Below are 22,723 nucleotides of genomic sequence, written 5' to 3'. Positions count from 1 at the left end.
GCACATGGAATTAATTATTTGGAAATTTCGACAACTGAAAACATAATAATAATAGTGGTGGGACTGTTAGAGTTTTTCTTAAGAGAGAACAAAACACATGTTAAAGTGATATTTTAATCAGGAACTCAGCATCTGACCTGGCCTCAGCGTGGCCGGATCAGCGCCCCCATTGCCCTGTTGCTCATCATGTTGTTCAGCTTCTCCATTAGCGAGGCAACATAGATGGAAATACATGGACTAACATTGCTGAAAGAGTTAGTTTATAACTAAGAAAATCAGAAAGTTCCATGATTAGCGATTCTGTCAGATATAAATCAAGCTAAAATATCTATCATACCTTTGAACACAGTGCATACGTTATATAATATTCCAGCAAGAAGCGACGGCTTGGAGTGGTGATATACCTGACGTTTATGTAGAGGAGCGCACATCTAATCTGTGATCGAGCTCTTTACCTGTTGAGATGGAAGATCTGAGAATTTATAACTGCTCCTTTTCGTCTTTGCTTGTTCAAATGAATAGTTGTGGCCAAAATCCATGAGCCTGCTGCTTCAGGCCTGCGACAACGTATCTACAGCAATAATGAAATAATCCCATATTATTTTGAATAAAGATGGTCCAACAAAAAATCCAACCAAATCAGGGGAGGCAAAACATCAAGCTGCTTTCGAGTGGTAGAGCCGCCCCATTGATAAACATTAGAGAGGCCCTGAGGCGGATAGAATATAAAGGGAGAAGCGAAATCTAAAGCCGACAACTACCAGAGTAGAGAGTGGTGCTCGATATGAGCGCGAGCAGGCATGGGTAGCCTTTTATACATGGAGGCGGCACCTGCTCAGTTTAATCTCCCGCGGACCATCGCCGTACGGATGAGTTCTTGGGAGAACTAACCCAGGCGGTGGCTGCGTGCAACTACCCGGTTGTTATCGGGGTGGATTTTAACCTCATTCGGACTGCTGATGAGAAAAACAACGACAACATCAATTGGTCGAGGGTGAGGCGGTTTAATGAGGCCATCGCGGCAATGGCCCTTCGGGAGCTGGAGCGGACCGGGGCTCGCTTCACTTGGACTAACAAGCGCCTTAGGCCGACTAGGTGTGTCCTCGACCGGGTGTTGGTCGCGCCGGCCTGGGAGGCGGCTTTCCCCCTGTGCTCGCTCACGGCGATCACACGGATTGGTTCGGATCATACACCTCTCCTCCTGTCTTGTGGCGAAGAGACAAGGCGTGTGCCGCCGAGATTCTTCTTCCAGACTTGGTGGTTTGGCGTTCCGGGGTTTGGGGACCTTCTCAAGGCGAAGCTGGGTAGCTTCATCACGGAGCGGGGCCCGCACAGATGTCACATTGAGCTCTGGCAATGCGTGGCCCGCAATACACGACAGTTCCTCAAGGGGTGGGGAGCCAACCTGGGTAGGGAGAAGAGGGATTTTAGGGAAAATCTACTTCTTCAGGTCACTAACCTAGATAGGGTGGCCGATACTTCTGGGTTGGATGAGGTCGGCTGGGCGCTGAGGTACCACCTCGAGGACCAACTTTCGGCCCTGGACAGGGCCGATGAGGAGTACTGGCGTCAACGCAGTCGGGTGCAATGGACGCTTCGGGGAGATTCTTGCACGGCTTACTTCCATGCCATCGCGAACGGTCGCAGGCGGAAGTGTTCGATCCCTAGGCTGCTCACGGACCAAGGGGAGATCCATGAGCAGCGGGAGCTCCTGGAGCACATCTACCTGTTCTATCAGGGGCTTATGGGATCGGAGGGGGAGACCAGGAGGTTTGCCCTGGGACAGGATCTTTGGGAGGGGAACCAAAGGGTGTCCTTGGAAGAGAACCATGAGCTCGAGCTGACCTTTACCGCGGACGATCTGGATGAGGTGCTAGCTAGCATGAAACAGGACTCGGCTCCGGGCCCTGACGGCCTCCCGGTGCTTTTCTTCAAACGGTTCTGGGGAACCCTGCGAGGACCGATCCTGCAGATCCTCAATGACTTTGCCCTAGGGAGGGTTGACGTGGCGCGTCTTAACTATGGGATTATCACTTTAATCCCTAAAGTGAAAGGGGCGGATCATATCAGACAGTACAGGCCGATTACGTTAATCAATGTTATCTTCAAATTTGTGGCTAAGGCGTACGCGATTAGACTAGCTCCGGTGGCGCATAGGGTCATTGACCGCTCTCAATCTGCCTTCATTAAGGGGCGTTGCCTACACGAGGGGGCGCTTGCCCTACATGAGATTGTGCATGAGTTACACATCAGGAAGCAAAAGGGTTTGCTCCTGAAGCTCGATTTCGAGAAGGCCTACGATCGGGTCAACTGGGACTTCTTGCAGGAGATACTACTCAGAAAAGGGTTCTCCGCAAGGATGGTTCACCGCTTGATGCAGTTGGTCAGGGGTGGCCATACGGCGATCAATGTTAACGGGGAAATAGGGCATTTCTTCCGGAACGCGCGCGGAGTGAGACAGGGAGACCCACTCTCGCCAATTCTCTTTGACTTCCTGGTGGATGGCTTGGCAGCGATCATTACCAAGGCCAATGCCGCAGGACATGTCAAGGGGCTTGTGCCGCATCTCATCCCAGGAGGGGTGACCCAACTGCAGTACGCGGACGACACCATGATCTTGGTGGAACCCACGGGGGTGGGGATTGCGAATCTGAAGACTCTGCTCCTATGCTTTGAGAACATGTCGGGTCTAAAGATCAACTTCGACAAGAGCGAGGTCGTGGTCATGGGGGTCTCCACGACGGCCCAGCAGCGGGTGGCCAACCTGCTGAACTGTCGCCTGGGAAAATTTCCCATCACTTATCTGGGGCTACCCATTAGTGATAAGCCGCTTAGGGTAGCGGATTGGAGCTTTCTTCCGGAGGTGGTGGCTCGAAGGGTCGACCCTTGGCAGGGGATGTACCTGGGGGCGGCAGGGCGCCTGGAGCTCACTAACTCCTGCCTGTCTAGCCTGCCTCTGTTCGCCATGAGCATGTACTTGCTTCATGACGGCACACACAAGGCCATGGACAGGCCGCGCTCACGCTTCTTCTGGGAGGGCGTCGGGGACAAGCGCAAGTACCATATGGTGGATTGGGCCACGGTTTGTAAACCTAAGGCGCTGGGGGGCCTCGGGGTCATGAACACCAAGTCCATGAATATCGCCCTCATGGTGAAATGGATTTGGAAGCTATATCAAGGGGCGGAGGGTCTATGGGCAGACCTGATCAGGGCTAAGTATCTGAGGGGCAGGGATCTATTCGCGGGAGGAGTCCCTGCCCACGGCTCTCAGTTTTGGAATGCGATACAAAAAGTTAAATGGCACTTCAAGCTGGGGGCTAGACATAGGGTCCGGAACGGGAGAAGGACCTATTTCTGGACGGACTGGTGGACGGGGAACGGACCACTTAGGGTGAGATTTCCCAGGCTCTTCAGCTGCTGTGAGTCTCCATTCATCACCGTCGATGGGGCAAGGGTGACCGATGGGGTGCCAGGGGAATGGCGCCTCCGCTTCAGAAGGCAGTTTGGCCTGGCCGAGACGGTGGAGTGGGACAATCTGTGCAGGGAGGTACAGGGGATTCCTACTAGCCCGGAGGTGGATGAGGTGTCCTAGGCCCTGGAGCCTTCAGGCATCTTCTCCACTAGCTCTGTTTATGCTAGTTTGGCGCAAGGGGCGACTACCGCGTCCTTCAAGGACGTTTGGAGAACCAGAGTACCACCGAAAATTAAGGTGTTTCTCTGGCAACTGATCCGTGGACGGCTGCCCTCGGGAGAGCAGCTGCTCAAGCGGCATGGTCCATCCAATGGGATGTGCGCGCTCTGCGGTGCGTGGGAGGACTGCAATCATATCTTCTTCACCTGCCCAACTGCACGACTGATGTGGGCTGGGGTGAGGGATCTCCTTTCGTGTGACTGGAACCCTGCAGGGGCAGGCGACTTCATCGCACTCGCTCAGGGCTTGAATAACCCCCTCCGTAGGCTAGCTTGGTTTACGTTTGCGGCGCTATGCTGGACTCTTTGGAATATACGGAATAAGTTAGCGATAGAGGGAAAGTTGATCGGCAACCCAGCTGATATCTTCTACCAATTGTCTTTACATATGCAGTGCTGGAGGGTTCTGGTCAGACAGAGGGACAGGGACTTGCTGGACTTGGCGGTGGGCGACGTCAGGAGGCTCTACGCTCGGACGCGGTCTGAGTCGACATGAAGACAACACCCCTACCGGGACCACACACGATGACTTCTCCACTTCGAGGGACCTGGGGTGTTGGTGCTGTATCATGTCATGTGTGGCGGGGAGCTATTTGAGTGTATGAACTTGTATTCGAACTTTCGATGGAGTATGTGGGTGTGGAGTTGTATCGAACCTTGTGATGTGTGGCTTTATATATAAAGCTGGGCCGGAGGGCCTTCTATTTAATCTTGAAGTGTCATGTTTATTTGCAGGGCAATCATGGCTGATGAATGCTGGGCATCATGTGGAGGTTTCAAGAGCATTTTTAGCGAGGAGAGCATGGGTCGCGAGAAGAACATAGGTTGTGGCGGCGGTCAAATACCATCGGGATTCGGGGAACACGAACACGAACGGACAGAGGGAAGGGCAAGCGAGTACAGAGCGCAGCGGCGATTCATCCGGCCCATGTACGGGGGTCTTGTCCAGCCCAATTGGGGACGCCCATGCCGCATACGAAGAAGCGACGCGCAGCCCATGAAAAAATGCGGACATGGAGACATCAAACCAGCTACCGAAGAGCGCAAAGCTTTGGCAAATTAACGATGACGTGGAGGCAGGAGAAGATAGGAAAATCAGGTATTGGGAGATTGCTATTTAGAGATAAAAGATTAGGACTGCTTCCTCTTCCTCTTGTGGAGTGCATTGACTTGAGGGCTTGGCCTTTCTCCATGGGCAAAACTTAAGATATGTTGGTCGGGTGATAAAAACACGTATGCATTGTTCTCTCTTGGAGGCATCGCCTTGGTAGAATCTCTTTTGTAGTCCGGGTGCTTTCGTTGGTGGTGGCTTGGGTATAGATGCTACTAGTCGTTGAGCACTCTGGCAGGTTTTTCTTTTGTTTTTCTTTCAGGTTGTATACATCCTTGATGTCTTGATTTGTTCTTGATATTATGTTGGCGAAGAGACTAGGCTTAATTGATATTTCAGATATTAATATATTCACGAAAAAATCTCTCCTTCCTCTGTAGAATTGACTTTGCCAGTGTACGGAACCAGATCTACACTTCATAAGCTCCATTTCAACAGATTTTGTGCGAACCAGCGGATGGTCTTATCTCTTATGCATCAGTATAATACTTCGAAATTTGATAATAGGATTAATTTACCAGATTGTTTCTCTAGAACTTGAGGTCCCTCCCCGCTCACCGTTGACCAATAAGTAACCAATAAAGCTCTTATTTATTTCCCTTTCTTTTGAGAAGAAGATCTTTCTCTTTTACTAATCAACTATGGATTGAAATACAAGGTTCGGAGAGCTTACAAGTCAAACATGAATCTTAGGAGCGAGCGAGCTACATTCAAGGTTTTTTTTTTTTGTTTAGTTTAAGTGCTTCCCAATTCGACCAAATACCTTCTTGGATGAAGGCATGATAAAAAAATGTTAGGGGCTCTGGTCATAATCGTGAATAGGGGTGGTTACTACCAATACTGAATATCACACAACAAACACATTGAGACCGTTATAGTTGACCTTGATGTTGGAAGAGAAGATTAGTCATCGGCACTATGAGGCTCCTGAGCACGCTATAGCTTCAACTTAAAGGATTATGGTTTTGTAAGGTTTTCAATCACATGAGAAAGAAGCTCCCCAAGTAGGCGCACAGGACATCCAACGACAAACCGAACCAACCGCACCCTAGACACTAAGGCATGGACTACCCTCCCGTGGGTAGAACCACCCACCTCGTTCTTTTATGCTGTGTTTGGATGCATAGAAAGTTGGCATGGAATTGAATTGGAGTAAGATTCCAAATCTGAGATGGAAATGAATTGGCTTCTAATTCAGTTCTGTTGTTTGGATGTCTTTGAATTTTGCTGTTGGAATTAAAGGACATAACTAATTCTAAATCCTGTTTGGATGTACATAGTATGGAATTTGATATTTTGTTGAACTTGGGATGAATCTGGGCCGGAGCGTCGAGGACGAGCACCTGCCGGCGAGCGCACTGGTTGGAGCTGCTAGGAGGGCCGCCTGCCGGCAAGTGCGCGGGTTGGAGCGCAGCGCCCATCTGGCGGCGAGCGTGGGTTGGAGCTTGGTGGAGGGAGGCGGGGAGGGCTACCTGCCGGCGAGCGCGCGGGCGGAGCATCGAGGACAGTGACCTGCCGGCGAGCGCGGCAGGGCGGAGCATCGAGGAGAGCCACTATCAACACCCGGATTTTTAAGTCCGGATGCCTATTATGTCATACATCGCAATCCCAGGAATATTGTTGTTGCGAGGCATAATAGTTAAGTATCACAGTCATCATTCATTACAAACCATAAGTCTTACAAATTTGGAATCACATGATCCATATTACACGAATAGTTGATCTATCGATCAACGAACAAACACAAGTTCATAGTTCATAGCGGAAGCGTAAGATACAAGGACTCTCTAGTCCACAGGCCAACGCTTGACGTTGGAAGACTCCTAGTTGTCGTAGGCGTCCTGCTGATCATCTCCTTGTTCATCTTCATACTCTGGCCATTTGAATAGCCAGGGACAAAGCCGTGAGTACTTTAAGTACTCGCAAACTAATACTAATGTAAATGCTAGACATTCTAGTATGGTTCGCTAAGCTCTAGTTTGTTTGCATAAAGCTAGTTTTAGTTCACAATATTTGAGAGAAGCTTATTCAAGTGCTAACTAACTCAAGTGGGAACATTAGTGTCATTCCCACCATTCAAGTGGTGATTTCAATTCAATTCACCACAAGTCATTTCACCATCACCTTTCAACACCATTTTCAAAGATATGACATCGGAAACTGTATGGCCTTTCCAACCGTCCGTAACCGTGGACGCGGCTATTCGAATAGGTTTACACTCTGCAGAGGTTGCACACTTGTGCCACAATATTTGATTTCATCCGTCGGGATTACCCCGAATCATCGTAACACAGTACGCGGATCATCAACCATAACCTTTCACTTACAAATCCTAGTATGAGCACCTCTCCCCATGAGCTTGGCCTCCCAGTGAAGACCAACTGTCAACCTGGGAACTGCACAGGGCTTGGCCGTACAATTCACCTCAACTTCACATCATTTCTCAACAACGGAGGCAGCCTCAAGCGTAACCCCTATGATGTGTGTTTAGAGGGAACCCATACTAAGACGCATAAACTTCCAGTTAAGCCCTACCCATAATCAGGTATTGTGGGGGTACTTAATAATTGGAAAGGTATCGCATTCAAACCAACATCATTGTTTATCAAAAATCACCATCTTCTCTTGGTCATATTCACCTTCAAAAATCATTCAATGGAATGTATCTTCATTCCAAGGTTTAAAAATTCATTTCAAATTCGCATTGTTCCCATCTAGAGTAGTCAAGTTTTATTTCATTAGCACTAGCTCTAAATCATGAGAGGTGCTATCTTGCTTTGCTTGGAAGAGACTAACTTCACTACTCTAGTAACCAACTTGTACTTTGACCAAAGTTAACTATAGAAGTAACTCATTTAGAAAACAAGTAAAACTGGTAAAGTAAAAACTTGGGCTAGGCTCATGTAAGAAAAGATAAGAATCATGGTGCCTTGCCCCAAGGGGCTTTGCACTTTGCAAGAATATTAGCTTGCCTTGGTAGTTCTCAAACTGTTCCTCCTCCTCCTCTTGGTAGCAACCTTCTTCTTCGGCGTACTCTCCGGTGCTACCGTCTAAATTTGAATACGAGTATAATTACTCACTAATTCAATGGCTATTCCATACATCACATATAAACACACAAACTATTCTATGCACACAAATAATCTACTTAGGGTGCATGGGGTGTGTTGTTTAAATAGAAATCACTTCTTTGTAATCCATATGTAAATGATAGTTTCCATAGGGTTTTTGAGAAATAATTTCCTCTCATTGAAATCTTCTTAAGATTTAATTTCTCCAACAATCATATATGAACTCATATTGACCTAAGTCAAATGTTCATCATCATTATTTGGAGAAATGATTTAAATGAGGTAGGTCACCTCATATCATTTAATATCACTACATATGATTTAAATCTCAAGTAATTCATATAAGAGAGTTTGGGACCAGGGGTCCAAACATCCCATGAACTCATGTGAGACAAGTTTAAATGAAGTATAAGACTCCACATAATTTACTTTAATAGTTTTGGACAATATCAACTAGTAAAACTAGTCCAATGATCCATTAATTAAACTAGGGCATGATCATGCAAAGTGACCACACCATTTTATTGCATAAACAATTAGTGTAAGTCAAATGTGAGCTATTAGAGTTGGAATTAACTTAATATCTATTTTGGTTGATTTTTAATAATTATTTGAATAGGGAAAAGTTCCTGCCTTGTTATTTTTATCAAATTAATTCTACAAAGAATCTGGTCATGGGACCAGTGGCATGTTGTAGATAATTTCTCTAGCTTTCCAACAATATAAAGTTCATCAAATTTGGTTTAGCCAATTTAAAACTATTGAATTTCAAAGTGGCAGCAGTATTGAAATTCATTTGTAATTATTTAAACTGGATTTGAATTAACAGGCCGGCGGGAAAACTAATTGGGCTGAAAGATTTAGAAACAGCCCAAACCAACCCAGTCCAGCCCAACCACGGTCCACAGACGCGCGGCGCGCTGACAGGGTGGGGTCCGCGCGTCAGTGACTCACTAAACCCGAATCGGTATGGGCGAGTGTGGTGCGTTGGATTAGATCGAGATCTAACGGACGTGGTTCATCGTCCCGCCGGCGAGAGAGTTCACCGGCGGCTCAGGTAGGGGGTCGGAGGGCTTACGGTGGCTCCAGCTAGGGTTGGCAATGTGCTCGGTGGAGTGGTGGACGACGGCGAAGCGACTGGTAGCAGTGGCGGAGCTCGAGGTGGTCTGGTTCGCCGTCGATTTCTGCAGGGCTTCCGCGGCGGCGATATTGCAATTGGCCCTTCTCCGGCGTGAATCAGATGAACGGTGGGGTGGTTGAGTGGCTGTGAGAGGTGGGGAGTCTGGTGGTGTGCTTGGATCAGCAAGGGGAGCTCTCCTTTTATGAGTGCTGCGGGGCAGGGTGGCGGTCGACCATGGCGCGGCGCTTCCGGTGGCTGGTCGAGCTAGGCGAGGGTGTAGCGGTGTTCTACGTGTCCAGGCGAGGTGAATGGCGGCGACAGCTTGGTCGGGGAGGGCCTGGTTGTGTCGCATTTCTTCCAGGTCTGTCGCGCCCGCGGCGGAGCAGGGTCTCCTTCTCCGGCGGCGGTGGGTGTGGGTCGTGGTCGAGGCGTTGTCTGGCGGCGTCCAGGTGTCGTGGTGATGCTCAAGGCGTCGAGAGCGGGTCCAGGGCGAGAGCGAGGTGGTGGCGCGGCGCGTGTACTGTGACGTTCGCGCGCATGTCCATGCGCGACGTCACCGGCATGGTGAGCGCGCTCTGGGCGCGCGTCGTCCGGTCCGTGTCGTCCTCGAGCGTGACCATGGCGATGCTAGGGTGGCGTAGGAGGTGCGTTGGCGTGCTGTGGCGAGGCGGCCAAGGCAGGGATGCAAGGGGAGAGAGGGGAGGTCGTCGGGCTCGGCGACATGGCCGGCATGGCCATGCCCTAGCTGCTCTCCTCCTCTCCTTAGCATTACTATGCATCATTTAGGGTTTGAGGGGACCAGGGGACACAATGGTGTAGGTCAGGGTAATTTAGGTGGAGTAGAATCACTATTTGCAATAGTTGCAAATAGTGCCCGATTTTGTAATTTGCAAAAATATCCAAATTTGAAATAATTCAAATGGTGAATCTTTTTGAAATGTGAGTGTTGATATAAGTTGTATTTGACCAGAGGTGAGTAGAGGTGGTGGTGGAAATTTAGAATTCAAGAATTGGCAAAAAAAAGCTAAGTGGAGAATGTTGCATATGTTATAAAGTTGTGACTTTGGATGAGCATTGCTCATGATCAAAGATAATTTTGGCATGGTGATCTTTACCAAAGTTGTTCACCTTGATGTTGACTTTGAAATGGTGCAAAGAGTTAGCAAGAGTTGGTTTGGGAAAATTGAATGGCAATGGCTCAAAGTGGTGATCAGACTATAATTGTCAATTTTGACCATTATCATATGTGAGCTAGATTTGTGTTTGAATTTCATTTGAATTGTGACTCTTTGATTCCAAAAGTTGTAATAAGTGTTTAATAACATTATTCAACTAATGGTGAAGATCAAATAGGTCTAGGGTCAAAATTTATAAAAAATGCCATAGGGCATATGTTAGGGTTTTTAGGGTTTTCCAATTATTGGTTTTTCTTCCTCTTTGATTTATTTGGTTGGTGATCTTCATATGATCACATTAGGGTTTTAGAGCATATCAAATACAAGTAATAACAATCATCATGGCATATCACTCAAATGCACAAGTCCTATACATGGTACTATATGCAAATTAAAAAGTTTTTGTTGGTTTGAAATTTTGCTTTCTGGAATTCTCTAACTTTCTTTTTATTGAAAATTGGGGTGTTACAAACCCTTCCCCCTTACAAAAGATCTCGTCCCGAGATCAAAAAGAAAGTTAGGTACTAAAGAGATCTGGGTACTCCTTCTTCATGAAGTCTTCGCGTTCCCATGTGGCTTCATCCTCGGTATGATTGCTCCATTGTATCTTCAGAAACTTGATGCTTCGGGTGCGGGTGGTTCGGTATGCTTCTTCCAAGATGCGAATCGGCACTTCACGGTAAGTCATATCCTGGTTGATATCCACCGATCGGTGATCGATGTTCTTGAACACTTCGGTCTTCTCCGGGACTTCAAGGCACTTCCGGAGGAGTGAGATGTGAAACACGTCGTGCACAGCCGACATCTCTTCAGGCAACTCCAGTTGATAAGATACTTCACCTCGGCGGCTGAGGACTTTGAAAGGTCCGACATATCGGGGTGCGAGCTTTCCTTTCAGTTGGAATCTCTGCATTCCTTTCAAGGGGGATACCTTAAGATAGACGAAGTCTCCGATCTCGAAGGTCATCTCCCGACGTCTCTTGTCGGTGTAGCTCTTCTGTCTCGATTGCGCCGTCTTGAGGTACTCGCGGATCTTGTGTACTTTCTCTTCGGCTTCACGAAGAACATCTGGGCCAAAAACTTGGCTCTCTCTGACTTCCGACCAGTTCAGGGGGGTACGGCATTTCCTTCCGTACAAGGCTTCAAAGGGGGCCATCTGTAGGCTGGCTTGATAGCTATTGTTGTAAGAGAATTCTGCGTAAGGTAAGCAGTCTTCCCACTTGGATCCGTATTCCAGTACGCATGCTCTAAGCATGTCTTCCAGTATCTGGTTTACTCTCTCAGTCTGTCCGTCGGTCTGAGGGTGATAGGCGGTGCTGAAATTCAGACGGGTGCCTAGTCCTTCATGCACTTTCTACCAGAACCTTGAGGTGAACTGTGATCCTCGATCTGACACTATCGATTTGGGGGTTCCGTGCAGGGCGACTATTCTGGAGATGTAAAGTTCAGCTAACTTTGGGCCTTGATAGGTGGTTTTGACGGCGATGAAATGGGCGACTTTGGTCAATCTATCGACAACTACCCATATTGAATCATTGCCTTTGCTGGATTTGGGCAGTCCGGTGATAAAGTCCATTCCTACGGAGTCCCATTTCCATTCTGGAATCTGGAGTAGCTGTAACAGTCCAGCGGGTCGTTGATGTTCTGCCTTGACTCTCTGACAGATGTCACACTTAGCGATATAGCTACCGATTTCTCTCTTCATTCCGTGCCACCAGAATTGTTCCTTCAAATCTTGGTACATCTTGGTACCTCCGGGGTGGATTGAATAAAGGGTGTCATGGGCTTCTTGCAGGATGACTTGTTTCAAGTCAGAGTCCGATGGTACGCAGAGACGTTCTTTGTACCAAAGAACTCCGGCTTCATCTACGGTGAATCCGGGGGCTTTTCCTGCGGCTATCTGTTTCTTGATTCCGTCGATGCTAGCGTTGTCCTTCTGGGCTTCCTTGATTTGGCCAACCAAGGTGGGTTGCAGTTCGATGCTGGCTAGGAATCCTTCACTCACAAGTTCAAGTCTGAACTGTTCAAACTCTTGATGTAAGCTGGGCTGTTCGGTTGCGAGCATGGAGTTCAACTGACACGGCAGTCGACTCAAAACATCCGCTACCACATTGGCCTTGCCGGGGTGGTAGTGAATCTCCATGTCGTAATCCTTGATCAGTTCGATCCATCGGCATTGTCTCATGTTTAGCTCCTTCTGGGTGAATATATATTTGAGGCTTTTGTGGTCAGAGTAGATCTCGCATCGATTACACATGAGGTAATGACGCCAAACTTTCAAGGCTAAGACCACGGCTGCAAGCTCGAGGTCATGGGTTGGGTAGTTCTGTTCATGTTTCTTGAGTTGTCTTGAAAGGTAGGATACAACCTTGCCTTCTTGCATAAGCACGCATCCAAGTCCAGTCTTGGAGGCGTCGCAATATACGTCAAAGGGCTTTGCGATATCTGGCATGATCAGGATTGGGGCTGTTGTCAGTCTACTCTTGAGCTGTTGAAAGCTCTCTTCGCATTTGTCGGTCCACTCAAACTTCCTGTCCTTTTTCAACAATTGGGTCATTGGTCGAGCGATGCTCGAAAAACCTTCTACAAATCTGCGGTAGTATCCGGCTAATCCAAGAAAAGCGCGGACCTCGGTTTGTGTGGTTGGGGCTTGCCATTCCATAACGGTTTTGATCTTTGCGGGATCTACGGCAATTCCTCCTGCAGACAAGATGTGTCCCAGGAATCCCACTTCTTCCAACCAAAACTCACACTTGCTGAACTTGGCATACAACTTGTGCTGTCTAAGGGTTTCTAGGACGATCTCCAAGTGCTGTTCATGCTCCTCTTCGGACTTGGAGTAGACGAGAATGTCGTCGATGAAGACAACGACAAACTTGTCCAAGAAGTTCATGAAGATCTTATTCATGAGATTCATGAAGTAAGCGGGGGCATTGGTCAGTCCAAACGACATGACGTTGTACTCATACAACCCATATCTGGTGGTAAAGGCAGTTTTTGGAATGTCGGTGGCTCGGATCTTCAGCTGATGGTATCCAGTTCTAAGATCTATCTTGGAGAAAACTTTGGATCCGGTGAGTTGATCAAACAAGTCTTCTATCTTGGGTAGGGGGTATTTGTTTTTGATGGTGACATCGTTAAGCTTACGATAATCCGTACATAAACGATTTGCGCCATCCTTCTTGTCCACAAACAAGACGGGGGATCTCCAAGGGGATGCACTTGGTCTAATCAGACCTTTGGCCAACATATCATCTATTTGCTTCTTCAGCTCCACAAGCTCGGTTACGTTCATGCTGTAGGCTCTCTGGGCTATGGGTCCAGTTCCGGGGATTAACTCGATGATAAACTCGATATCCCTATCCGGGGGCATACCGGGTAGATCATCCGGAAACACATCAGGGTAGCGACAAACGACCCTAATTTGATCCAGAGTTGGCTTGGATACACTTTGGTTGCAGGTGAATTTTCTGGGTAGTTTTTCAGAGACGTGCTCTACTACGATACCGGTGCTGCTGGTCATGGTTATGGCTTTCTTGGAACAATCTATCAATCCATTGTGTTTTGACATCCAGTCCATTCCTAGGACAACTTCCAAACCTTTGGTTCCAAGTATGATTAGATTGGCATAGAAATCTTCATCATGGATTTTGATTGGTACATTTTTGCAAAATTTTCTGGCTTTGGTGGTTGATCCGGGGATTTGAACTATCATAACATGCTTCAAACTAAGGGGTTGAATTTTACTTGTTGATGCAAAGTCTTCGGTGACAAAAGAATGAGATGCTCCGGAATCAAACAACACTCTGGCAGGGATGTGGTTGACAGAAAACATACCCAGTACAACATCTGGTGCTTCCTGGGCTTCTTCGGCGTTCATGTGGTAGAGGCGGCCGTTGCGGTTATTGGGGTTGTTGGGGGTGAACTTCTTGCCGGTGGAGACACGGCGTTGCTGCTGAGCAGGTGCAGCGGTGTTGCCAGCGAGCTTGGCAAGACGCTTGGGACACTCGTTGGAGTAGTGCCCCACTACACCACACTCATAACAAGTGATAGTGGTCTTGTCCTGCTTGTTCGCAACGGGCACGGCATTGCTTCCGGTTCTGGGAGCGGTGTTGGTGTTGTTGTTGTTGTTAGGGGCTCGGGGTGGAGCGCGGTTGTAGTAGTTGTTGTTGTTGTAGTTGTTGTTGTAGCCTCCTGACTTGGAGTTTCCTCCACTCCGGTTCTGATAACCGGGGCGAGAGTTCTGCATCTGGGGTTTGTTGTTTCTCGGAGTGAAACCTCCGCTTGAGCTAGGGCGAAACTTCTGGGGGTGGCTTGATCCACTCTGATTTGCCATGCGGTGCTTGCGGTTCTCATTGGCTTGGTTTAACTTGCCCTCCATCTGGATGGCGGAGTCGACAAGGGCTTCAAGGTCAGCGAAGGGGATGTTGACGAGGACAGTCTGCATCTCATCATGCGGTCCGTTCAGGAATCTCTCCTTCCTCTTCTCAACGGTGTCGGTTTCATCAGGGGCATACCTCGACAGTGTAAGAAACTTGTCGCGGTATTCAACCACCGTCATGCGACCCTGTTTCAGTTCACGGAACTCATCCCTCATCTTCTTGATAAGACCCGGGGGTACATGGTACTTGCTGAACTTGAGTTTGAAATCCTCCCAAGTCATGAATTGTCCTCCGTTCATGGCACGGGTGCTTGTCCACCAAGCGCGGGCTGGTCCAGCGAGATAGTGAGTGGCGAACAAGACTTTCTCGTTGGCCTCCACTCCGGCTACCTCCAGATTGTTCTCCATAGTCTGGAGCCAATCGTCGGCGTCGAGGGGTTCCTCGGTCTTGCTAAACACCGGAGGGTTGGTGTTTTGGAAGTTCTTGAGCTTGGATCCGGGGTGGTCATGATTTCCATGGCCTTGGTTGGCGATGTTCTGCAAGGCGATGAGGTTGGCTTGGCGTTCGGCTCTTTCGGTTTCCCGGTCGGCAAGCATGGTTTGCAGCAGTTGCAACATCGCGTCGTTGGTGCGATTTGGAGGGGCCATCTGAAGATATAGAAGATCATGAGATAAGAGGGAACATTCTATGGTTCATTTTGGTTAAGTTTGAAAAATTATTTGAAAACTTGTAATCTTTTCATGACAAACATAACATTCATTCATTCATTCCACACATGATACAAACTAACACACACATACTCCAATGGTTTTAAGAACCATTCTCATGCTACGATACAAAGGACGGGATACAACTCACACCTACATAAGTGAGACTAGTGCAACTACTCCTCATCCTCGACATCGATCGGGACGTAGTCGTCGGGTCCTGCCTCCAGGAACTCGTAGTCCTCCTCCTCGGTGTTCTCGTCCTCCTCAAAGTCGTTGTCGTTGCTCAGGAAGGCGTCTCCTCCCTGAATATCGATGCCTCCATCGTCATCCTCCAGCTGACGAATCTGATCCTCCTGGGCCTTGACAGTGGCCTCAAGTGACGCGATCCGGGCGCGAAGGCGACGAATCGTAGCGTCCTTCTTGGCACGCTGCTAGCGAAGGCTCTTGCGGTCGTTGTTGAGTAACTTGATCGCCTCACCCTGATCGGTGATGTGAGCATGGGTCTGGTTCGCGTAAGCGCGAGTGGCGTCGAGGTCCCTCTGAGTCTGGTAGAGCATGAAGTCCAGGTGCTCAGCATGGTGCCTCAACTCCGGGTGCGGCTGCAGCTCCATGGGCACTCCCGCGGCATCACGCCTCACAAGGTGGGCGTAGCGAGAGGCGAGGATGCGCACCACGTTCTGTCCACAGAGGCGCACAAGTGCCTCCTGAAGGCCACGTGCGAGTCCGTCGAGCCAGTTGCTCTCGCGGAAGGAGAAGAGGATCCTCTCCGAGGTGGGAGGCTTTGCCCCTCAAGTCGGCAGTGATCACCCACTGCAACTCTCCTCCGGGCGTGTCGTCCAGCTGAACCCCGTGGAACTCGGGGTGTGGGCGCCCAAGGAAGTCAGAGACGGCGTTGAGGTAGTGCTCGAAGATCAAGCTCCCTCCGTTCCCAAGCTGATAAAACTTGGTGTTGATGGGTTCATTCGGCTCCATCTGAAAGAGAATTGGATGAGTAAGTTAGAGAGTGCAAAGTGTGGCAAAATTTTAAGTTGATTCAAATAAGATAGAACATGATTCATCAAATTTTGGCAAAGTCTCAAAGACAAGAGTGTAGTAAATTTTCACAAATATTTTCCTTCATTTGATTTCAAAGTTAAGTTTTTCAGAACGCCCATTCTAACTAAGGTCTTCTAAGGTCAAACAATGGCTCTGATACCAACTTGTCAACACCCGGATTTTTAAGTCCGGATGCCTATTATGTCATACATCGCAATCCCAGGAATATTGTTGTTGCGAGGCATAATAGTTAAGTATCACAGTCATCATTCATTACAAACCATAAGTCTTACAAATTTGGAATCACATGATCCATATTACACGAATAGTTGATCTATCGATCAATGAACAAACACAAGTTCATAGTTCATAGCGGAAGCGTAAGATACAAGGACTCTCTAGTCCACAGGCCAACGCTTGACGTTGGAAGACTCCTAGTTGTCGTAGGCGTCCTGCTGATCATCTCCTTGTTCATCTTCATACTCTGGCCATTTGAATAGCCAGGGACAAAGCCGTGAGTACTTTAAGTACTCGCAAACTAATACTAATGTAAATGCTAGACATTCTAGTATGGTTCGCTAAGCTCTAGTTTATTTGCATAAAGCTAGTTTTAGTTCACAATATTTGAGAGAAGCTTATTCAAGTGCTAACTAACTCAAGTGGGAACATTAGTGTCATTCCCACCATTCAAGTGGTTATTTCAATTCAATTCACCACAAGTCATTTCACCATCACCTTTCAACACCATTTTCAAAGATATGACATCGGAAACTGTATGGCCTTTCCAACCATCCGTAACCGTGGACGCGGCTATTCGAATAGGTTTACACTCTGCAGAGGTTGCACACTTGTGCCACAACATTTGATTTCATCCGTCGGGATTACCCCGAATCATCGTAACACAGTACGCGGATCATCAACCATAACCTTTCACTTACAAATCCTAGTATGAGCACCTCTCCCCATGAGCTTGGCCTCCCAGTGAAGACCAACTGTCAACCTGGGAACTGCACAGGGCTTGGCCGTACAATTCACCTCAACTTCACATCATTTCTCAACAACGGAGGCAGCCTCAAGCGTAACCCCTATGACGTGTGTTCAGAGGGAACCCATACTAAGACGCATAAACTTCCAGTTAAGCCCTACCCATAATCAGGTATTGTGGGGGTACTTAATAATTGGAAAGGTATCGCATTCAAACCAACATCATTGTTTATCAAAAATCACCATCTTCTCTTGGTCATATTCACCTTCAAAAATCATTCAATGGAATGTATCTTCATTCCAAGGTTTAAAAATTCATTTCAAATTCGCATTGTTCCCATCTAGAGTGAGGGGTGCTATCTTGCTTTGCTTGGAAGAGACTAACTTCACTACTCTAGTAACCAACTTGTACTTTGACCAAAGTTAACTATAGAAGTAACTCATTTAGAAAACAAGTAAAACTGGTAAAGTAAAAACTTGGGCTAGGCTCATGTAAGAAAAGATAAGAATCATGGTGCCTTGCCCCAAGGGGCTTTGCACTTTGCAAGAATATTAGCTTGCCTTGGTATTTCTCAAACTGTTCCTCCTCCTCCTCTTGGTAGCAACCTTCTTCTTCGGCGTACTCTCCGGTGGTACCGTCTAAATTTGAATACGAGTATAACTACTCACTAATTCAATGGCTATTCCATACATCACATATAAACACACAAACTATTCTATGCACACAAATAATCTACTTAGGGTGCATGGGGTGTGTTGTTTGAATAGAAATCACTTCTTTGTAATCCATATGTAAATGATAGTTTCCATAGGGTTTTTGAGAAATAATTTCCTCTCATTGAAATCTTCTTAAGATTTAATTTCTCCAACAATCATATATGAACTCATATTGACCTAAGTCAAATGTTCATCATCATTATTTGGAGAAATGATTTAAATGAGGTAGGTCACCTCATATCATTTAATATCACTACATATGATTTAAATCTCAAGTAATTCATATAAGAGAGTTTGGGACCAGGGGTCCAAACATCCCATGAACTCATGTGAGACAAGTTTAAATGAAGTATAAGACTCCACATAATTTACTTTAATAGTTTTGGACAATATCAACTAGTAAAACTAGTCCAATGATCCATTAATTAAACTAGGGCATGATCATGCAAAGTTAATACACCATTTTATTGCATAAACAATTAGTGTAAGTCAAATGTGAGCTATTAGAGTTGGAATTAACTTAATATCTATTTTGGTTGATTTTTAATAATTATTTGAATAGGGAAAAGTTCCTGCCTTGTTATTTTTATCACATTAATTCTACCAAGAATCTGGTCATGGGACCAGTGGCATGTTGTAGATAATTTCTCTAGCTTTCCAATAATATAAAGTTCATCAAATTTGGTTTAGCCAATTTAAAACTATTGAATTTCAAAGTGGCAGCAGTATTGAAATTCATTTGTAATTATTTAAACTGGATTTGAATTAACAGGCCGGCGGAAAAACTAATTGGGCTGAAAGATTTAGAAACGGCCCAAACCAACCCAGTCCAGCCCAACCACTAAACCCGAATCGGTATGGGCGAGTGTGGTGCGTTGGATTAGATCAAGATCTAACGGACGTGGTTCATCGTCCCACCGGCGAGAGAGGAGTTCACCGGCGGCTCAGGTAGGGGGTCGGAGGGCTTACGGTGGCTCCAGCTAGGGTTGGCAATGTGCTCGGTGGCGTGGTGGACGACGACGAAGCGACTGGTAGCAGTGGCGGAGCTCGAGGTGGTCTGGTTCGCCGTCGATTTCTGCAGGGCTTCCGCGGCGGCGATCTTGCAATTGGCCCTTCTCCGGCGTGAATCAGATGAACGGTGGGGTGGTTGAGTGGCTGTGAGAGGTGGGGAGTCTGGTGGTGTGCTTGGATCAACAAGGGGAGCTCTCCTTTTATAGCGTTGCTTGAGTGCTGCGGGGCAGGGTGGCGGTCGACCATGGCGCGGCGCTTCCGGTGGCTGGTCGAGCTAGGCGAGGGTGTAGCGGTGTTCTACGTGTCCAGGCGAGGCGAATGGCGGCGACAGCTTGGTCGGGGAGGGCCTGGTTGTGTCGCATTTCTTCCAGGTCTGTCGCGCCCGCGGTGGAGCAGGGTCTCCTTCTCCGGCGGCGGTGGGTGCGGGTCGTGGTCGAGGCATTGTCTGGCGGCGTCCAGGTGTCGTGGTGATGCTCAAGGTGTCGAGAGCGGGTCCAGGGCGAGAGCGAGGTGGTGGCGCGGCGCGTGTACTGTGACGTTCGCGCGCATGTCCATGCGCGATGTCACCGGCATGGTGAGCGCGCTCTGGGCGCGCGTCGTCCGGTCCGTGTCGTCCTCGAGCGTGACCATGGCGATGCTAGGGTGGCGTAGGAGGTGCGTTGGCGTGCTGTGGCGAGGCGGCCAAGGCAGGGATGCAAGGGGAGAGAGGGGAGGTCGTCGGGCTCGGCGACATGGCCGGCATGGCCATGCCCTAGCTGCTCTTCTCCTCTCCTTAGCATTACTATGCATCATTTAGGGTTTGAGGGGACCAGGGGACACAATGGTGTAGGTCAGGGTAATTTAGGTGGAGTAGAATCACTATTTGCAATAGTTGCAAATAGTGCCTGATTTTGTAATTTGCAAAAATATCCAAATTTGAAATAATTCAAATGGTGAATCTTTTTGAAATGTGAGTGTTGATATAAGTTGTATTTGACCAGAGGTGAGTAGAGGTAGTGGTGGAAATTTAGAATTCAAGAATTGGCAAAAAAAAAGCTAAGTGGAGAATGTTGCATATGTTATAAAGTTGTGACTTTGGATGAGCATTGCTCATGATCAAAGATGATTTTGGCATGGTGATCTTTACCAAAGTTGTTCACCTTGATGTTGACTTTGAAATGGTGCAAAGAGTTAGCAAGAGTTGGTTTGGGAAAATTGAATGGCAATGGCTCAAAGTGGTGATCAGACTATAATTGTCAATTTTGACCATTATCATATGTGAGCTAGATTTGTGTTTGAATTTCATTTGAATTGTGACTCTTTGATTCCAAAAGTTGTAATAAGTGTTTAATAACATTATTCAACTAATGGTGAAGACCAAATAGGTCTAGGGTCAAAATTTATAAAAAAATGCCATAGGGCATATGTTAGGGTTTTTAGGGTTTTCCAATTATTGGGTTTTCTTCCTCTTTGATTTATTTGGTTGGTGATCTTCATATGATCACATTAGGGTTTTAGAGCATATCAAATACAAGTAATAACAATCATCATGGCATATCACTCAAATGCACAAGTCCTATACATGGTACTATATGCAAATTAAAAAGTTTTTGTTGGTTTGAAATTTTGCTTTCCGGAATTCTCTAACTTTCTTTTTATTGAAAATTGGGGTGTTACAGCCACCTGCGGGCGAGCGCGGTGGGGGAGCGTAGAGGACGGCGACCTTCCGGTGAGCGCAGCGGCCATCTGCCGGCGGGGCCAGGGCAACGCGCTGGCGAGGGCGGGGCAACGCGCTGGCGGGAATGGGGGAACACGGCGGTGGGGCAGCACGGCGGCGGGGGCGTTTGGGTGGGGACGCGAGCGAGGCGGGGAGGGAGACGAGGCCAAGCGGTACTTCTCGATTCCGAGCGATTCGGAGGGGCTGAGCTTGGAAAGTTGGGACGACTATTTGCACGCAACGACTCAGCGCTCGGAATTTCGGCAAGTTTCCACGCGAGGATTCCGAGAGCAAACCAAACAGCAGAATTCGCGGAATCGACCCAAATTCCAATTCCATGTCCAGTTTCCATACATCCAAACACAGCATAAGTAAATATCGATCAAGTAAGAACTAGCAAAATCATACTTCATTTGTCTATAAATAGATGGTTTGTCGAAATCTGGATGTATCTAAACCATGGAAAAAAATAGCGCGCTATTCCAACGCTAATAGCACGCTATAGCATATCTGGAGAGCCGACGCTACGCTTAGCACGCTATAGCATGCTAATAGCGTATTTTTAGACCCACGCTATTTTGTTATAGCGCGCTATTTTTTTCCTTGATCTAAAGACAAGTAGATAAATTTTAGACGTTTATTTATAGACAGAGTTACTACTCTTTTTACCTAAAATCTTGTTGGCGTGCGGCCGCCCAAACGATGCGCCGAGCGGGCGGTGTCGTGGCCACCTGATCCTTTTCAGGTGTCGTATTGTCCGGTGGGTGTAACCGTTGCTCTCGTCATGGGTCCCACATGTCGGTGACTGGGTTGGTGGTTTCGTCGTGAGAAAAATAACTACACCGCTGTTTCGAATTTGGGGGATCGTGCCCACTTCTCCACTCCGCATCCCGCAGTTCCCCTATCTCCTCTCTCGGCAGCGGCGGACCTCGCCGGCGATTGCGCGGTGATTTGGTGGTTGCCGGAGGCTGTAGGGGTCGGCGGGGTGGCGCTCCGCAACGGGGGCGACTGGATCGGAGACGCCGACCTCGGGAGCGACTGCCGCGGCGAGGAGGCGGGTCGCGCTCCGCAACGGGGGCGACTGGATCTCAGCGGCGAGTCAATCAGCGCTGAGGACGTGTTCCGCCGCCGCGCCGCCGTGCATTTCCGTGTCGCGGTAATCACCTCCTTCTCCCCTGCAGCACTCTAACCGCATTTTCGGTAGTAGTTGGTGTCTACCCGCGGCGAGGTGGCGCGGAACTCTAGATTGAGGTCGACCGCGCCGAGGTGAGGTCGACCGCTGCGAGGTGGCGCGGAGAGGGTGGGGGTGCTCGCCTTCCCGTTGATTTTTGCGATGACGGTGGGCGTGATGGCGATGACGGGCCTGGGCGGGCCGTTCCCGCGGGGGCTGCTGCTGCGCTGCGCGGTCTGGACGGCGGCGAGGATGTGGTGGGCCTTGAGAAGCTCGCTGGGGTCGGGGTGGGGCCACTTGCGGACGCCGATGGTGTGGTGGCCGACGAAGACGGGGCCGTGGTGGACCTGGTGGTGCGCGAAGGCTTTTGGTCTAGGCGACTGTGGTGGTGGTGGTGACGGTGGTGGATGTGGTGGTGGTGATGGTGGCGGTGGCGTTGGAGCTGGCGAGCGTGAGCGGCGGGGTGACGAGCGAGACGAGGTGTGCGGCGGGGTTGAGTGGCGGGGTGGGGAGGAAGAGGAGGAAGACGACGAGGCGGGAGAAGCGGAAGCCCACGGTCATGGATGTGGCGCAGAAGAGCGTGTGCAGGATGAGCCAGGTGGTGGGCAGCGACGGCTTGGCCAGCTCCGGCGCGGAGTCCGGCGAGGCCACCGACAGCGGGAGCTTCATGTCGCCGGGCGACGAGATTTCCTCGTGGCTACTTCGGCTGGCGCGTGTGAACTCTGAACCGCTCAGCTTTGCGAAGTGATTGCAGGTTGGGTTTGGGTCAGGCGAGAGGGTCGAGGAGTTTTGAGGTTTTTTTCTGGATAAGTTGATGTTGTAGTTGCTTTTTGTACTCCTGTTATTGCTA

General features: G+C 48.5%; 2 protein-coding genes across 2 annotated transcripts; one reads left to right on the top strand and one right to left on the bottom strand.

Annotated features, from left to right (window-relative positions):
* Positions 1-1,024: 1,024 nt before the first annotated feature.
* LOC127310606 (uncharacterized) lies at positions 1,025-21,891 on the top strand. The gene is made up of 5 exons (XM_051341265.1): positions 1,025-3,547; positions 4,085-4,170; positions 4,426-4,514; positions 20,665-20,919; positions 21,623-21,891. Exons 1-5 carry the CDS (start codon positions 1,025-1,027, stop codon positions 21,889-21,891), a joined length of 3,222 nt encoding a protein of 1,073 aa, XP_051197225.1.
* LOC127310607 (probable glucuronosyltransferase Os04g0650300) lies at positions 21,888-22,542 on the bottom strand. Its single transcript, XM_051341266.1, has 2 exons — positions 22,321-22,542; positions 21,888-22,220 (listed from the first exon to the last, which is right to left on the bottom strand). Exons 1-2 carry the CDS (start codon positions 22,540-22,542, stop codon positions 21,888-21,890), a joined length of 555 nt encoding a protein of 184 aa, XP_051197226.1.
* Between the last annotated feature and the right edge of the window lie 181 nt (positions 22,543-22,723).

This window comes from Lolium perenne, chromosome 6 (assembly GCF_019359855.2).
Source record: "Lolium perenne isolate Kyuss_39 chromosome 6, Kyuss_2.0, whole genome shotgun sequence".
Classification (NCBI taxonomy): domain Eukaryota; kingdom Viridiplantae; phylum Streptophyta; class Magnoliopsida; order Poales; family Poaceae; genus Lolium; species Lolium perenne.
Note: the sequence above shows the minus strand (reverse complement) of the source record. Positions and strands in the feature narration are given on the sequence as shown.

Coding starts and splice junctions, on each gene's coding strand:
- LOC127310606 (XM_051341265.1), top strand. CDS start 1,025: ATGGCCCTTCGGGAGCTGGAGCGGACCGGGGCTCGCTTCACTTGGACT. Junction 3,548..4,084: donor GGGACAATCTGTGCAGGGAG/GTACAGGGGATT, acceptor TTACATATGCAG/TGCTGGAGGGTTCTGGTCAG. Junction 4,171..4,425: donor AGGCTCTACGCTCGGACGCG/GTCTGAGTCGAC, acceptor GTTTATTTGCAG/GGCAATCATGGCTGATGAAT.
- LOC127310607 (XM_051341266.1), bottom strand. CDS start 22,542: ATGAAGCTCCCGCTGTCGGTGGCCTCGCCGGACTCCGCGCCGGAGCTG. Junction 22,221..22,320: donor TCACCCCGCCGCTCACGCTC/GCCAGCTCCAAC, acceptor GCGCACCACCAG/GTCCACCACGGCCCCGTCTT.